The 16,976-nt window shown below is 37.2% G+C and overlaps 1 protein-coding gene across 5 annotated transcripts; it reads left to right on the forward strand.

Moving 5' to 3' along the window:
- The first annotated feature begins 1,931 nt into the window (after positions 1-1,931).
- On the forward strand, positions 1,932-16,747 carry LOC149153422 (inositol transporter 1-like). 5 transcript variants are annotated; one of them, XM_089441214.1, is made up of 9 exons: positions 3,076-3,209; positions 7,167-7,229; positions 7,381-7,446; positions 10,753-10,823; positions 10,954-11,289; positions 11,625-11,732; positions 11,830-12,024; positions 15,084-15,476; positions 15,714-16,747. In XM_089441214.1, exons 3-9 carry the CDS (start codon positions 7,437-7,439, stop codon positions 16,209-16,211), a joined length of 1,611 nt encoding a protein of 536 aa, XP_089297340.1. In that variant the 5' UTR covers positions 3,076-3,209; positions 7,167-7,229; positions 7,381-7,436; the 3' UTR covers positions 16,212-16,747. The 5 variants fall into 5 exon arrangements, with proteins under 5 accessions (XP_089297337.1, XP_089297340.1, XP_089297338.1 ...); XM_089441213.1 differs by lacking the exon at positions 3,076-3,209 and adding an exon at positions 3,220-6,914; XM_089441211.1 differs by lacking the exons at positions 7,167-7,229; positions 7,381-7,446 and adding an exon at positions 1,932-2,339 and having other exon boundaries at positions 2,875-3,209.
- The last annotated feature ends 229 nt before the right edge of the window (positions 16,748-16,976 follow it).

A 16,976-nucleotide genomic window follows, 5' to 3' on the forward strand; every position in this document is an offset into this window, starting at 1 on the left:
AAAAAATGGCAACGGAAGGTTTTTTGGAATGATTTGTTAAACAACTCAAAGTCAATAATAAACCACTTTAGTTATTATTGTAATTTTAAATTAAATTAGTGTTATGATTATAATAAAATAATATAAATAAACTTTAAAAAGTCATGCGTTTGTTGAAAACAAAAGGGCAACTGTTTTTTTTTGGGAATGATTTATTAAACATAAATTTGGCGATTTTAATTGGGATGATTTATTAAACATAAATATGGCGATTTTAACTTAAATCATAATCATAATTATAATTATAATAAAATAATATAAATTAACTTAAAAAAGTCAAGCGTTCGTTGAAAACAAGGCAACGGAGGTTTTTTTGGAATGGGTTATTAAACATAAAATTCTGTGGTTCCATTAATATGGACCAGAAAAGGTTTCCCATTCCTAATGGACTCTCATTCTAAACCTTTTCCACGCATAAAATAATAATAATAAGTGCCCTTATCCTAACACCTTTTCCACGTGGAGAGTAATAAAAAGTGAAATAGCTTATCCTTATCACAAGAGTCATTAACCAAATCAAATCACTTTATTTTATTTTATTATAGAAAAAAATAATAGTAATAATTATATCTAACACTAAATTAAATTATCATTTTTGTTTTTTTTGAATTATTGTTTGGGCAATTTCTCTACTTCAGTAAGCGATGTTATTAGCAATGTCGTAGAGGTTTTTGATGGTGCTGAATTTTTTTATTTTTTTTTCGCTGGATTCCGACCATTTTTGATCGTCGAAGCAATTCCTCCGTCTCCGCCCACTTTTGATTGTCCAAACAATTCCTCTGTCTCCGTAGACGATTTACCACTTTTGATTGTCCAAGCAATTCCTCCGTCTCCGCCCACTTTTGATCGTCCAAACAATTCCTCTGTCTCCGTAGACGATTTACCACTTTTGATCGTCCAAGCAATTCCTCCGTCTCCGCCCACTTTTGATCATCCAAACAATTCCTCTGTCTCCGTAGACGATTTTTTGATGGTGCTGAATCTTTTTGAAATTTTTTTCGCTGGATCCTGGCTACTTTTGATCGTCCAAGCAATTCCTCCGCCTCAGACCACTTTTTATCGTCCAAACAATTCCTCACCTCCCTAGACGATTTTTGATGGTGCTGAATCTTTTTGAAATTTTTTTAGTTGGATTCCGACCACTTTTGATCATCCAGACAATTTCTCGGCTTCTGACCACTTTTGATTGTCCAGACAATTCCTCCACACCCATTAAAAAAGTCTTATTCAAATAATACAACAATGTATCAATAAATATATTATATTTATTTTTAATACTTTTAATGATTAAAAGTATGTGTTTTTTTAAAATCATAAATTTAAAATTAGAATATATATGTTTTTACTAGTCTTTTAATAATGAAATTTTGTGGAAATTATGTTGGTCAAAAATTTGTAGCCACATCATCCTGATTTTAAAATTAAATTATTATTATCTAATGTTACCACAAGCTTATTTAATTTTATTATAATAAAAAAATAAAAATTATATAGTAAATGTCAATATACATGTGCATGTGCCAAGTTGGACCAATGAGGGTCATGAGGTGTAGAATTGTAGGGTCAGTTTCTCAACATAAATTTGGTGGTCCCTCAATTTTTGTGTCAGTTACGGGGACGGGTGGTCGGCCAATGGGGACAGTGAAGGACGACAGGTGTTCGGTGGAAAAGAAAACAGGAAGGACACGTGTCAAAATAGCCTGCATTGAAAAGATGTCAGGGCACGGGGCCCACTTTTCCAGTGGAAATCGTGTAACAAGCAACTCAGGCCGTCCGATCTGTACCATTTTTGTCGGATCGCCTTGCATCTGACGTCACGCGCGGCGAGCCGGTTCGGCCCTTTTTATTCTTTACTACAAATTCTCAGCTTCACTATTTCGCGGCCTTCTGTCACGGTAGCCAGTTGGGAAACGCCCCTAAATTGCACAAATAAAGTAGCGGTTTTAGCGGCAGAGCTATTTTAGAGACACATTTCTCGCCAGGTGAGCTCCGGCCTTTAAAGAGTCCATTGCCCGGCCTTCAAAGAGTCCATATTTTTTTTGGAGTTGTCTGAGGGATAGGGATTGAGGTTGGGATTTGGGATTCGGGATTTAGCAGCCGTTCGGCCTTTTGGAGGTGTTCATGAGACCATAGATTCAAAGAATCTGCAAGATTTCTTGCTTTTGTTGAGTTCAGAGAGAGAGAGGGCCTTGAGAGAGACTGGTTTCAGCAATTTCCTTTGCTTCCATGCCTTTTTTTACGCTTGCCGATTCAACGAATTGCAAGGAGTAGCTCGATCAACCTCAAGCGCTTCTGCGACGGTATGTGCTCTTGAATGATTATACACTGCTTTGTTATTAATGGTAAATTCTTTTCTTGGAGGAATTTGGAGATGGTATAAAACTTTAGATTTCATTTGGTAAAATTTGGTTGGAAAATGGGTCATTTCACCCTCAATTTGTTACTGGAGATCGTTTGAGCCAAAGATTTAGCCTCTCTACAGCGAATTTTGGTTATAGATGGCTTATTAGAGCTCGGCGTGTCTGTGACTTATTCAATAGCGTCCGGGACAAATTAATTTAGCATTTCAACGATGAAATCTGGCTGGAAAATGGCGGCTTTTGCTATGCAGATCAGATCAGGCTATTTTTGAAGGATTTTAGACACTTACTGCTGTTATATTTCTCGGCTGCTATATTTTGTTAAGTGCTTTAAAGGATAGGCTATCGAGCTTATGCTCGAACAGCGCAGCACTCAGCAGAAAGGAACTTAGGGCCAAGTGCTGTATTTTCTTAGTTGAATATATCCTTTCCAACTTGTGTTCAAACTTTATAATACAAATATTTATCTGTGCAGGGTTTTAACTGCAAGGGTCCATTTTGTGTAAAACGTTTTGTTATGCCTTTGAATGGCATACATCCTGATTGGAGCAATTTGCTGACGTTTCTGTACTTATTCTCTCATCCACCCACCACACTAAGTACGGACCAAAACTAAAGGTTATAGCAGCGGTGCGTCGCAGGATTCGAGTTTAGCGCATTTTGCGAAAATGACGATGGGATTATTGCCAGGGAGTTCGGGATCATCTGGGCCTATAGTAGGCAAGAGGGTGACATTCTTTGGTAACTCATACGTACTCGGTATCACCATGGTTGCTGGTATTGGTGGATTGTTGTTCGGTTACGACACGGGTATGCGCTCTTTCTGACGATTCTCAACTTTATCTGTATTTTAGTGAATGCTTTGATTCCTCTTTTATGTGTTTTTGATGGACATGAACGACTTTTAGAGCTTTTGGAGTCTCACCTTGTGTTGTCCAATTACCCAAGGGTCGAAGCCTTTGTAGATTTTATCTCAAAATAAAGGTTGCCTCTGTAGATATTATCCGAAGCTATCAGTTCGAATTGACTCCTAGATGGTATTAGATCGAAGTGACACCTAGATGATATTCGATCGATTCATGCTTATTAAAATTTGTTAATGAAGGACACCATATGAAACCCACAAATAATGTATGAAGTAGGAATTTCACTTACCTTCATTTCTATGGTAGTGACAAGCACTTGATTTTGGGGCTCACCTCACACTCCTTGCCAAACAGGAGTGGATCATATATCGTATACCTGACAGACCTGACGCCATAGAAGGGTATATGTCAAATTTAATTAAAACTTATTGTTCTTAACAGAATTTCTTAATATATTGATTGCTAATTTAATTGAACTTAATTTGTATACCACTTCTGATATTGCTAAAACTTACATTTTCAGCAATATAAGACTTAAAACAGATTGAAGTAATCAGTTGATATATATCTTAACGTGTCTGCCTAGTCGGAAAAGGCTGATTATGACTTTACTGGGACTTCAGGAAAAGTCAACTAGCTTTCCAGGTGCACACTGCAATGTAATAATAGTTGGTATGTATGGATAACATATAATATTTCTTGTGAATGGTACTGATCCCTAGCCTGCAAAGTTGCAAACTGTCATATAAAGTAATTCCCTTGCTTCCAAACAGTTGAAGTCACAAAAGTAGTGTTCCCCTGGCATGTCTGAATCAAAGATCTAAGCAATATCTCTGCTTCATAAATTAGATGAGAATTTCAATTACATGCAGTAAGGTCTAGGTAAATCTTGGCAGCATCTAGATTTTGACTGACATTGTAAAACTGAAAATGGACTGCTGCTTTTTAAATGCGATGTTACTGCTCTATTTATCACCCAGAAAAAAAGTGCAAGGTGAAACTGTTATTCCCAGCCTTTTTTCCTGAAGGTTTTGTAAAAGGTCTTCTTTTGAAATTTTTCTACAAGCTGAAGAACATGAATCAAATCGGCAAGAACATCAGATGGAAAATAAGTCCCAGAGTTCACTAAATGTCTTTTCAAGCAAACATCCTCTAAGAAAATACAGTAGAGGTTGCTATCCTTTGAATTTAGAGGTTATTCAATTTACATATTAAAAAATTATAGGGATGAAAATCTACATATCAATCAGCCAGCTTGGATGTGCTTTTTATCCCTACACAGAAGAAAATCTTGATTGAGGGAAAGTGAGGGATGCAGGACTTGAGAGGAGAAAAACCACAAGGATTTTAAATCATCCCTTCGAAGGACACAAAATGAGCTGTATATAAATCCTACCTTTGTTGAGCAAATAATTGGAATTTGTTTGGAAAATTTAAAGTTGAATGAATTCTATTATCTAAAAGAAATACAACTGGAAATGGCCACAAACACGTTGAGGTTCTTTGCAGCAATTCAAATACCTCCAGCTTGGTTGAGCAAGGATTGGAACTTTTTGGAGGATATAAAGTGGAATGAACACAAGCATCTAAAAGAAATGCAACTAGAACTGGCCACAAATAATTTTTTTCTCAGGTTACACTGCCTGTGGAAAACCACTGAGGGCTTCCCCTCATTTTGAGGATGGTACCCAGGGTGAACTCTAAGGAACAAGGCCGATCAACATCAGGGCTCAAAGCCATTACAACAATATAAGATCCCAACATGTAACTAATAGTAATAGACCCTGGGTGGGGTGGATAATAGTATAATACTCCATCCCACAACCACTTGGGCTAGACCCATTGACGGATCTGGCGACAAACATGTAAAGGTTTTTTTGTAAACATTTAAAGTTTTTTTGCGAACATGTAAAATTTATTTTGCAGCAATTCAACTCCTGCTACCTTAGTTGAGAAAATAATTGGAGGATTTAAAGTGGAATGAATGCTGCTAGCATTTAAATGAAATATAACAGTATGTGTTATAAGGGTCGGCGATTCTCTAGGTCCAGGCAAGGGTATTGGTTATCTCTTAGCATTATCATAATAATGTGTGGTGAGGATTTGTGATACTTTTAGGACATCATGGTTAATATATTAGCTTGTAATTTGCAAGGGCATTATGTTTGGTTTGTTAAGACTACTTAAACTAGATAAGAACTACAAAAACTAAAATGAAATGCAGTCCACCAATTCATACTGAGATCTCTCTTATCAAACAAAAGGAGCATGGATAGTGTGAGACAGTTTATCTCATCTATAGGTGGGGGTCAGCCCTAGCAATAATTTAGGAGTGACCTGGAAATTAGGAAGCTTTAAGTTTTTAACCTGTATCTGAACTCGGGTCCCTCACTCATATTGTTCAGATAACTTTCTCTTATATCTGTCAGAGTTTCTTCTGAGCTGCTATTATCTTTTGCTGCAATGCATGCTGGCTTATGGCTATTGTCTACACTCAAGCATCCCCTTTGTCTGCATTCAAGCATCAAACCTTTGATGAGAAGATTGTATTACTATAGGTCTTCCATATTGTACAAGTCATATCCAGTTTATGAGAGCATGAAGATTTTAATTCATTAAGTTGATGTACTTTATCATAATGTAGGTTGAAAATTTGTGCTTCCTTCCTTTAGATATGAGCAAATCTAACCAAGCATTCATTTTGTTTTGTTTTTTTTTTCCCTCAGAAAAAACTGTATAATGCTATAATTGCTATTCATATTTCATAAGATCAAATCATACAAAAAATGTCTGAGAGCTAAAACCTGTTCTGGAATTACAGTCAGGATCTATAGCTGACCATTTCGAGTCTATACATATCAAAAAACAAAAACCAGAACCGGTTCACTCTTCATAACGTGATCTTACATTTCTAGTCTTGGAATTACCACAATAGATTTATCTCAAAGTCCTAATTATACCATGGATGATCTCAGTACATCATCCCAAACACCTCTGGTAGAGATTCCCCATCGAGAATTTCTGAAATAACCAAAAATCCATCAACTGAGCATTCAAATTTATTCTCAAGATGTTCCATATTGACAAAAATAACATCACTTCTATGATAGATAATTAAGTAGTATATTTGCTTAAATTTGAAGTATGTAAATAGAAGTAAGAACCTCTTAATGAAAATGGAGAAGATATGGGTTAAATAGTTGAATCTGATTACCAGTGAACTTAGCTTGGTGGATGGGCCATAAACAAAGGGAGCTGTTTCTTAAACTTTGATCACTAGCATGAAATATTTTGCAACAAAATGACACCCATCTGTCAACTCCAGTCTTGGGAGGAATCCTTTTGGTACTATTTTAGTAATCTTCCATCAATAGTCTCTTTGTTTCAAAGTTGGCTCTCTAAGTAATGATCGTAAAAGATGACTGGCAAATTTTATGTTCTATTTAAATCTTTTATTGAAATAACCTGCGTCACTCTTCAAGGAAGGTTATGGCTGTTGGCTTCCAGGGACCAGAACTGCCTAAAAGAAATAGACAATTTTTGAGATGCGAAATTCTGTGCTTTTAAAGGGGTTTGGTGTTTAACATTTAACTTAATCTCATCTGTGATCACATGCAAGCCATCTGCCGAAAGATGAATGGGGTCTCAGGTATTCAACCTTTCAGTATTCTTTTTTTTAATAATATTATATTCCCAATATTTTGTGGTACTAGATAGCTGTGTAAATCACCGTGGTGCTTAGCATAATATAGCATTATACATGGAAATTCTCTCGCAAGTTAGTTAGGATTAGTGTCTCTATTCTTGAATGTAAAAGCCAGAACATTTTGAGTAATGAAAACACCTAATATTTTGGAAATGAATTTACCCTAGCCTAATGGATTGAGTTGATGGTAGAAAGGTCCTTGCATGCCTTGTGCTTGAAGCTGCAGAGTTGGCTACAAACTTCTACAGTGATGATATGGTAAAAAACCACTTTGCCTTTCTCAGGTTTTGCTAACAATTTTTCTTGTTTTAATTAGTTTTATAGTCACTTATTAACTTCTGTCTATTTTGTGCCATGCAAGTTGTTGACAATCAAAAAAGAGTTTTCTCATGTCATCTTTGCTGTCCAGGCAAACATTATTGCAGAATGGGGCCTACGCCTTGATGGAGAGGCAGTCCCATAATCATGTCTGCTGGTAACATCTCCGAGTAGGTTTGGCTGAATTGCTACAGGGATTAACTGCTAGTAAATATTTTAGGTTCTAGCCTATGATATGAATGTCTAGGTTATGTCTATGATAAAGAGCAATATGTAATAGTTGATGTAATCATCTGTTTGAAATTTAAAACTTGCAATACAGCTTAAAACTAGAAAGTGAATATCTATGTAAATTTAAGTGTGTGTGAGTCTATGAAGGGTATGAAAAATTGCCTACATTCTGTGTACATTGTAGAATGAATTACAGAGCTGTCATCTGGATTGTTTGGTTTTTGTATAGCTTGATGTTTTGATGATTGATCCCTGTAGACCAGATCATCACCAGGAGGAAGGTGTTTTGCTGATATTTGAAATTTGAACCTTGCAATCCAGCTTAAAACAAGAAAGTGAATATTAAGTAAATTTAAGTGTGTGTGAGCCTATGAAGGGTATAAAAGATTACCTACATTCTGTGTTGTAGAATGAATTACAGAGCTGTCATTGGGTTGCTTGGTTTTTGTATAGCTTGATGCGTTGGTCTCTGTAAACCAGATCATCACCAGAAGGAAGATGTTTTGCTGTAATGGATTTTGTTCCTTGTATGTTTAATTTGATTGTATGAACAAATACCTGCTGAAGGATAGGAAGAGTATTCTAGCTACATTGAGGATTAATACAGTTGCAGTAAAAACAATGAAGGTAAATATGATAAACGACTTAGCTTTGTGGTAAAAAAAATTGACCGTGTCAATGTTCATATGTAGAAAGCGAATAGATTTAAGATTTAACTAATTCCAAGTTTTTATCTTGAGGTTTACTGGTAAATTTCTTCCCTAAAATGAGTGAAAGGCCTTTGAGTGTTGGCTATTTTTTATAGTACCTTCCGGCAAAGTTGTTGCTTTCCATCCCATTCAATAACTATCCTTTCACTTATTTATATAATTGTATGCATGATTGTCGGGAATTAAAAATGCCCTTGCAAGTAAAGCTTCTGCTAATAGCCATGCATGACATGGACCAAAGCCAAAGTGTAAGGAGTATAACTTGGAAATGGGAGAACCTTGGGAAAAGTCCAGCACAATTAAATATCATTTTAAATAATTAGGCAGGCCTCCTTTTAAAAATTAAATATTAAATAGATATTGAAAAACAAAAATGTCTCGGAGAAATAACAGAGGACTTCCAAAAAGACATGTCAATGGGGGCTTGATTGGTTCATAAAATGGGGGTGGTAATATTTTCCACACCAATGTTCAAATCTCCCAACTCATATGTTCAGCCCTTGTGGGTGGTGTTACTAACTTACTGTGCAAGAGGGCTGTTTATTTCCTTTGGGGCATCTTAGACAAAGTATGCCAAGTTGAATGTAGTAAGCTGGTTTAGCTTCATTGAATGTTCTCCTAGATTGGGGAGGTGCATGCTTGTTGAATTGTGATACGAGAAGCATCTGTCAAACAAAATGCTTTTATGAGATCAAATATCATTGTTGAGTATGTTAAACAACTGATGTTTGTAAATCCTACATTGTAGGCCTTTATTGATAAGAGACGAGGATAACACGTTCTTGGGCTTTGGTTTTTATTTTATGTATATTTGCGCTAAATAATATCCAGAATGAAGGTTTTATTTGCAAATTTTTTTATGAAGTGCCTTCTCTTCACTGTTTACTTCTCAGCAAGGGTCGTATGTTTCTATGTCTGTTTTGTACAGAAATAGTTTTTATGCTTTACCTTTGTAACATAAAATTGTGTGTAAAAACCTAAGTCACTGCGTTCGTGTTCGTGTTCGAGTTCGGCAACCTTGAAATTTGAATAAAGTTCGGCAGCTAAAATTTTGCTGATAAAATTCAGCATAAAATTCAACATATAAAATTTGAATTATTCTATATAAAATTTAAATATAAGCAGGCTGAAAAATACATTTAGCCACAGTTTTTCACAAATAAATCATGTAGATTACCCCATAAAAAGCAAAAATCACCATTAACTTTCACTAAATCCATACAGACAATTACAAATTATTCCGTCGACAATGCATCACAGTAAAATTATATGCTGATTAACAGAACTATAAATTGACAAAAATATAATTGTTGTTTTAGTTAGTGAATTCTATTAACTGAACTAGACAAAAATTCATTATTCATCCCAATGATTCAACCCTCTCAATGGGTTGGTTGACAGAAACATTACTTGAAGAAGATTTATTATTGTTCCCATTAGAAAAGTCTGTCAATCAGATCAAAAACCTTTCTCGTTTTTTCAATAATTCCAAATGCCCCAGTGGCCCAGTGGCCTAGTTATCCAACTTCCCGGTGGCTAGTTATCCAACTCCCAAAGGCCCGATTATCTCACCGGTTGGTGGTGGAGTGAGCGAGTGTGACTGTGAGTGAGGTAGATTTTTTCGTGTCGCCAAGTTTTAGCCTCAAGTTCACTAGGGTTACCAAACATACCATTTTTTTTAAATTATAAATGATGGAAAAATGTCGAACAACAAAACCCTGAAATGAACTTCAATGAATTTTTGGCGAATTTCATCACAAATTTGTTCGTGTTCGTGTTCGGCATAAAGTTCGGCGAACATAAACGAATTTGTTCGAATTGTTTTGAGGTTCGGCAAATTTCGAATTCGAAGGATTAAATTTGTCGAACCCAGTGGATTAGGTAAAAACCCACAGGAAAATAGTTAGGCAACCCAGAGTATAAAAACCCCCAGGAAAATAAATTAGTCAATACAGAAGCTATTTGCAAAACAGACATGGTATACTTTATTAATTATTATCCTGTTTTACTTTTATAACAGCCATGGTATAATTTATTAATTAATATTATTATCCTGTTTTACATTTATAACAGACATTTTTATAATTTATTAATTATTATCCTGTTTTACATTTATTACAGACACTTTATTAATTATTATCCTGGTATCAACAGTTGCAGATTGTATTCTTTTCAAAGTTTTCAATAATGTTAGAATTGCTTCCTTTAGGTATTTGTATTATTGATTTTTGTAACTCCATCCTTAGTTGTCTTGTCATCAGGCAGATTTGCAACCTAGATTGGCATTTAGAACTGAATATAAATATTATAATTGATTGTCTGATTTATAGTCTCTGGTCTGCTAGTTAGTTTTACTTAATCATTCATTTCAAGATTCTACAATGTTATATTGTAGATCCTGCTAGTCCCCACTTTAGTTAGGCTCTGTTTATGCTATCTTGGTATTGTCAAGTGTATCTGTGCTTGGGTGTCGCAGTCAGGCTGAGACAAGGTGGCTAATAGTGGGAATGACATATATGCAGGTGTCATATCAGGTGCTCTTCTCTACATTCGTGATGACTTTCCTTCTGTGCAAAAGAGCACCTTTTTACAGGTATCTTCAAACTCAATTTCAGCTTTCATATGGGATTTTATAGTTAATAATTCCTCTTTCTTTCTCATCTTTGAACATTTCTTTTCTTCTCATCTGGCTGTTGACAACCCATTGCCTTGGATTTCAACAGGAAACTATTGTTAGCATGGCAATTGTTGGTGCTATAATTGGAGCAGCAATAAGTGGATGGATTAGTGATTCCTGTGGACGCAAGCTGGCAATAGTTATAGCTGATTTATTTTTTATTGTTGGAGCAATTGCCATGGCTTCTGCTCCAGATCCATATATTCTCATAGTTGGCAGGCTGTTGGTGGGGCTAGGTGTTGGTATTGCATCAATTACTTCTCCTATTTATATTGCAGAAGCTTCACCTTCTGAAATAAGGGGAGCACTAGTGAGCACAAATACACTCATGACTACTGGGGGTCAGTTCCTATCATATCTTGTGAATCTAGCATTTACTGAGGTAAGAAGCCTTGTTATTGTTTGTCAACTTGTCTACTGATTTGTCATTGGCTGCACAAAGTAGAATGAAACGAGTGCCTTGAGAATTAGTGGGTATCCCTGTTATATATCCAACAAATTCTGTATCAAATATTCAGCTCATAGTCTGCATTTCTCTGCTGGCTGCTGAAATATTTCTATACCACATAATCTGCCTAGCCTGAATTCTATGCAAAGTTGCTGCATTTTCTCAGTTTTCATTTAAAGGATACGTTGTTGCTTGCATGTTTTTCGGAGTAAAAGTGGTGTTTATCGGAGGATACTTTAATCACTTGAATATGCTTTTTTGCTTTGTAGGTGCCAGGGACATGGCGCTGGATGCTAGGTGCAGCAGGGTTACCAGCCCTATTGCAACTTGTATTGATGTTGTTCTTGCCAGAATCTCCACGTTGGCTCTTTATGCAGGTTTAGCTAGTCTACATACAATTTCCGTTTTTAATCAAATGTAAAGACATTTCTTTAGAATGGGCCTGCAACTGATTCATGTTTTCTTTCAACACAGAACAATCAAGTTGAGGGTGTTGCAGTTCTAGAAAAGATATATGACATTGATCGTCTGGGGAGTGAGGTCGAACAGCTATCAGCTGCTGTTGAAGAAGATCTTAACAGTAGGGATTCCAGTGGAAATTTATCATACCTAGACCTGTTCAAGTCCAAAGAAGTGAGACGTGCTTTATTTACTGGAGTGGGTCTTCAGGTATACAGCTACAAAGTCCTTGTATCTTATTCTTCAAGAATAATTGATGTGCCTTGTAGTTTTATTTATTTATTATTTTTGATCATGGCATGCATCATTAATGGATGCTGAGTCACTGTTATTCTTTTTATTCTAACAGTGACAAGTGTTGTATTCACAGCAGGAAAAATCATGTAGGTACCCCACCTCCCCCCAGGGCTTATACCCATAGGCCGTCTTCTTGCTATGCTCATAATAAACAATACACTGAACTGGATTCAGAATATTTAAAGCAGCCGAGTCCTTAGTGCGAAGTACAAGATGGGAATCATAACCCATTTCTACTTGACTATCATTCCTGTAGATGAAGATATAGACAAACTGAAGGCAGAGCCTTGTACAAAATCCCAGCATTTGCTAAAATAGAAAGCAACTTAGCTGTCAGAAATGACCGGCTTGTTGATTTGTCTGATGATTAACCATCATGCTTTCTTGGCTGGTGGCTTTTCCATTTGCTGCTCACTCTACTCTCTCTGTTCTGTGGGGGGTGATCATGGCCCTCTTTGATCTTGCTAATCTGGTCTCTCAGGGATTGGTTCAACTCCTCAACAGCCCAATTTCTCCTTGGCTGCAGCTATCCTGTTTTTCTGCTACTCACTTTGTGAACGGAGGCTGATATTCTCCACGATTTCTACTGCCCTCACCTTCTCCTTCAGGTACCCCATGGATCTGGATAACATTTTAGTGGTTTCCTCCAGTTTTCGAGTCTTCTCTTTGCATTTTGAGACATCAGATTGCACCCACCCAACTCCTCTGTCTGTAGCTGAGCAATTGGGGCAGTTGGTGCTCATTCTGGAGTACTTGGGCGACTCCCAGATAGTCTTGAGGCTGATAAAATTCGAGGATGTTTCTATTGACCTTGCTGCATCTGTGAGTGATTTGCTTGAGAATCTCAGGAATCTGACCATAGGATATGAAGTGATTCCCTTCTTTCCCATGACTGGCTATCTATCTTTTTCAGTCTGTTCCTTGTAGTTCAGGTCTTGCACACTTTCTAGGCCCTTGCTGGTAGCGATCTCTCTGATCCTGCTGCCTTCTCTTTCCCCTTTTTTCAGAAGCTGATGTGTCATTTGGGAGTGTGTCATCTATCCATCCTGATTTCTTCCCTCTGCTTTTATTTCTCTGTCGATCTTATTCTAGCAACCTTGGACTAGTATTGCCATGAAGGAAGCATCCATCCAATCCTTTCTCTGTTGTTTCTTATATTTTTTAACGAGGATATGTGATGGTCACCTCAGCACCTCAAAATCTTCTTCCAGGACCCTCAGTTCACCCATACCCAATAATTTCGGAATTTTTAACCCTTGAAGCACTGCTAATACTTCTGCTTTGTTGTTGGTAGCTGTTCGCAAATCCCATGAGGATTCTTTAACTTTTTTACCCCTTGGGTCATAATGACACCTCCTACCACTCCCTGCTTCTCTTTTGCCACACCATTGAAGAATAAAAAGGTGTTTCTTTGCAAATAATAATGTTGCAATTTGCGGGTCCCAGCCTCAAGCTTCTTGGGGAATTTCATGCATTTTTGATTTAGAGTTGGCTGCAGAACATTTGTCCAATCTTCTAACACCCTCAGTTCTTCCATATCCAATGCTGATTCCAGATTTGCTGCAGCATCCACTTCTGTGCTATGGGTTCTCAGGACTTGTAGGTGACTAAATAGTTTCAAAGTGTATCTGAGCTTGTCTTGCCAGTATTAAGAATATCATATTTGACTATCCTATGGAGGTAATATTTCCTGGGGCTTAGTGTGCCCAGAAATACTAGCAATTAAATGCTGCTAATGCTTCTGCTTTGTTGTTTGTAGCTGTTCCTGAAACCTATGAGAATTCTACACTCCTATGGAGGTAATCTTTCCTGTGGTTAGTGTGCTCAGAATTCTTAGCCCTTGAAGTGCTGCCAATGCTTCTGCTTTGTTGTTCGTAGCTGTTCCTAAATCCCATGAGAATTCTCTCTTTTTTTCTAATGGTTTAGCCTCCTGGGTCACGACGGCACAACCTGCTCCTGCAGCTCATGTATTCCCCTTTGTTATATTGAAGAATAAAATGAAGTGTTTTCATGCATATTCAGTTTCTAGTTTCTCCATCTGTGGGTGCCAGCCTCCTCGTTTGGGCATTTCTGGGGCTGGCTTCTGAACATTACTCCGATCCCAAAGGTTCAACGAATGTAGCCAGTTTTCTTTCCTAACCTCCAAGGGAGTTGCCAACTTTTTCTCTCTACAGTCTGTATTGAGACTATAGTACTGCCATAGCTGTTGATGCTATTTTAGCTGGACAGATTTGCTTCTCTTGGAAGATATTTCTGTTTTTAGCCAACCATTTTTTCCACAACAGCATTTGGGAAATTCTTTCTGCAATGAATCCTGGGCCAATTCTTGTGCTGTTCCAGGTGAATTTCCTGTTTGCAGGTTTGACATAAAACAGGTCCAGATTAGGTCTTTTACTTATACTCTGCAGGGTATCTTATATATAACATCATTTTTCTCTTTGTGGTCCTGTTGGAGTCACTTGCCAAGGTATGATTTTCTGGGGGATGGATTCCTTTGAGATCTGGAATGATTCCTAGCAGCTTCTCTTTTACCCCAATTGTTTGGGGCGTAAATGTTGGTTAACTGGAATTTTTGACCCAAGGAAAATTTTTAAAGGATGTGATCCAGTGAGAACCTTTCAGCCTTCAGCCCTATTTTGCAGGATATCAGAATCCCCTGTAGGGTGGCTACTCTCTCTAGAGCACCCTCTTGGTTTGATGCAGAATCCGTGTCTTCCCTTCCACAGAAATTTATTTAGTTCTGAGAATACAGTTTCTTCATTTTATATCTCTTGAAGGAATACTTATACCGTTTTTTTTTTGTCCCTGACCTCCATATTGCTAGGATATTAGCTTCGTATTTTGTTTTTTGATTTAGATCTAGCTCCAAAGGCTTGCAGCAATGTTTACCGTGAGCCATTCACCTTGTTCTGCGCTGTTTCTTCATTTTCCTATTCTTTGTGACTTATATTTTTACCGTAATTCACTTGCAGGCATTTCAACAGTTTACGGGTATTAATACTGTAATGTATTACAGTCCTACTATTGTGGAGCTGGCGGGCTTTGTTTCAAATCAAATAACTTTATTACTTTCCTTGTTTGTTGTGGCAATGAATGCACTTGGCACAATTCTTGGCATATACCTAATAGATTGGTGTGGAAGAAGACTGCTACTCCTAATGAGCTTAATCGGCATTTTTTTGTCACTAGCCATTCTATCTGGATCATTTTACTTGACTTCTGTTGATGTGCCCACTGTTGACATACAACAGACACTAAAAGCAGGTTATGCTTGTCCAACACTCCTCAACTTTAGTCGACCTCTTTGGAACTGCAATGGTTTCTTAACTGCTGGGTGTGGCTTTTGTGCAGCCTCTGGAAACAAGGTAAGGACACACCCCATGTTCCTTTCTCAATGTGATATGCATTCCCGATGGAAATGGATTTGATTCACTCTGTAACTCTGTTAACAGACAACAAAACTAAGCACCTGAAAAGGTTTTGTGATCAGAATTTTGTCTGAGATAAACTTACTGAAAGATTGATGTCATTGACTTGGATTGCCTAGCTTAGCATGTAAACTTTTATTAATCCATTACAATATTTTATCATTGATTGTGCAGATGCTTCCTGGAAGTTGCTTTCTTGCAAACACAACATCCGAGCAGTACTGTTCCCAGCATTCTGGCACTTGGTACAGTGATGTGTGTCCAAGTAGCTATGGTTGGCTTGCTGTTCTTGGCTTGGTTTTGTATATAGCTTTCTTTGCTCCTGGCATGGGACCAGTTCCATGGACGATCAATTCCGAAATTTATCCTTCAAAATATAGAAGTATGTGTGGAGGAATTGCTGCAACAGTATGCTGGATATCTAATCTGATTGTTTCAGAGAGCTTCCTATCTTTGATTGATGTGTTGGGAACATCCAAAACATTTTTAGTATTCTCTGCTATTGCTGTGGCTGCGTTCCTTTTTGTCCTTGCTTTTGTTCCTGAGACGAAAGGCCTGAGCTTCGAGGAGGTTGATAAATTATGGCAAGGGAAATCATATAGCGGTAGTGTAGACGAGGAAGGTTCATATAACAAACCCCTTCTTCTAGATGATGATCATCATAAAACCTGAAGTGGCAAATCAGATGCTGAAATCTCTCGTGAGAGAGGGCAGTCAAATCAACTGCTGCAAATCTGTGGATGACATTTTCGAGGCATTATAGGAGAATGTACAGCTTACATGGCATATCACCAATCATATCGGCAAGTTTTGCGTGGTGGCGGTGCCTTAATTTGCACTATTTCTTGATAAGATACTGTTTAAATTTTTTGAAAATTCCATTGGATATGTTGGATAACGGATGCTTCTACATACATCATTCATCAGCATCCCATTTGAAAAGCTTCTGCATTGCTGCCACTCCCCAAATATAGGAATTTTAATTTAGCAGTGCATTTGGGTATGCAAAGGATATATCTTTTATGATTTCCCTGATTTGGGTTGATGCCTCAAGGCCATTGACATCTTATGGATGAAGCCACTGACAGCGGCTGATTATTCTACATGTTATAAATGTCCAAGCTGTATGTTTATATGTAACTGCATGTGCGTGGCCTTAAAGTCACTTTGAAGTCATTCAATCAATTTACGTTTTAAACAATTATGAATTTTGTGGAGCATTATTGTGAAGCCAGAGTAGCTTTCGTTTATTGAGTTGGCTATTTGCCTGTGATCTATTTTACAGATTTTTGCTGGTTGTAGGCTCAGGTTAAATCCATTTGAAAGTAGTTAATGTAGTTTATCTGGAGGCAAGGATAAAGTAGGTCCGATCTCTCACGTCTGTAAACGTGCATTGGACAGCTGCTAATCAATAACACCTTTCATTTTCCAGTCTAG

Source organism: Pinus tabuliformis, chromosome 9 (assembly GCF_031772625.1).
Source record: "Pinus tabuliformis cultivar Carrire ecotype Pingquan chromosome 9, CPIR1, whole genome shotgun sequence".
NCBI classification, from domain to species: Eukaryota; Viridiplantae; Streptophyta; class Pinopsida; order Pinales; family Pinaceae; genus Pinus; species Pinus tabuliformis.

Coding starts and splice junctions, on each gene's coding strand:
- LOC149153422 (XM_089441211.1), top strand. CDS start 3,068: ATGACGATGGGATTATTGCCAGGGAGTTCGGGATCATCTGGGCCTATA. Junction 10,824..10,953: donor AAAAGAGCACCTTTTTACAG/GTATCTTCAAAC, acceptor GGATTTCAACAG/GAAACTATTGTTAGCATGGC. Junction 11,290..11,624: donor TGAATCTAGCATTTACTGAG/GTAAGAAGCCTT, acceptor TTTGCTTTGTAG/GTGCCAGGGACATGGCGCTG.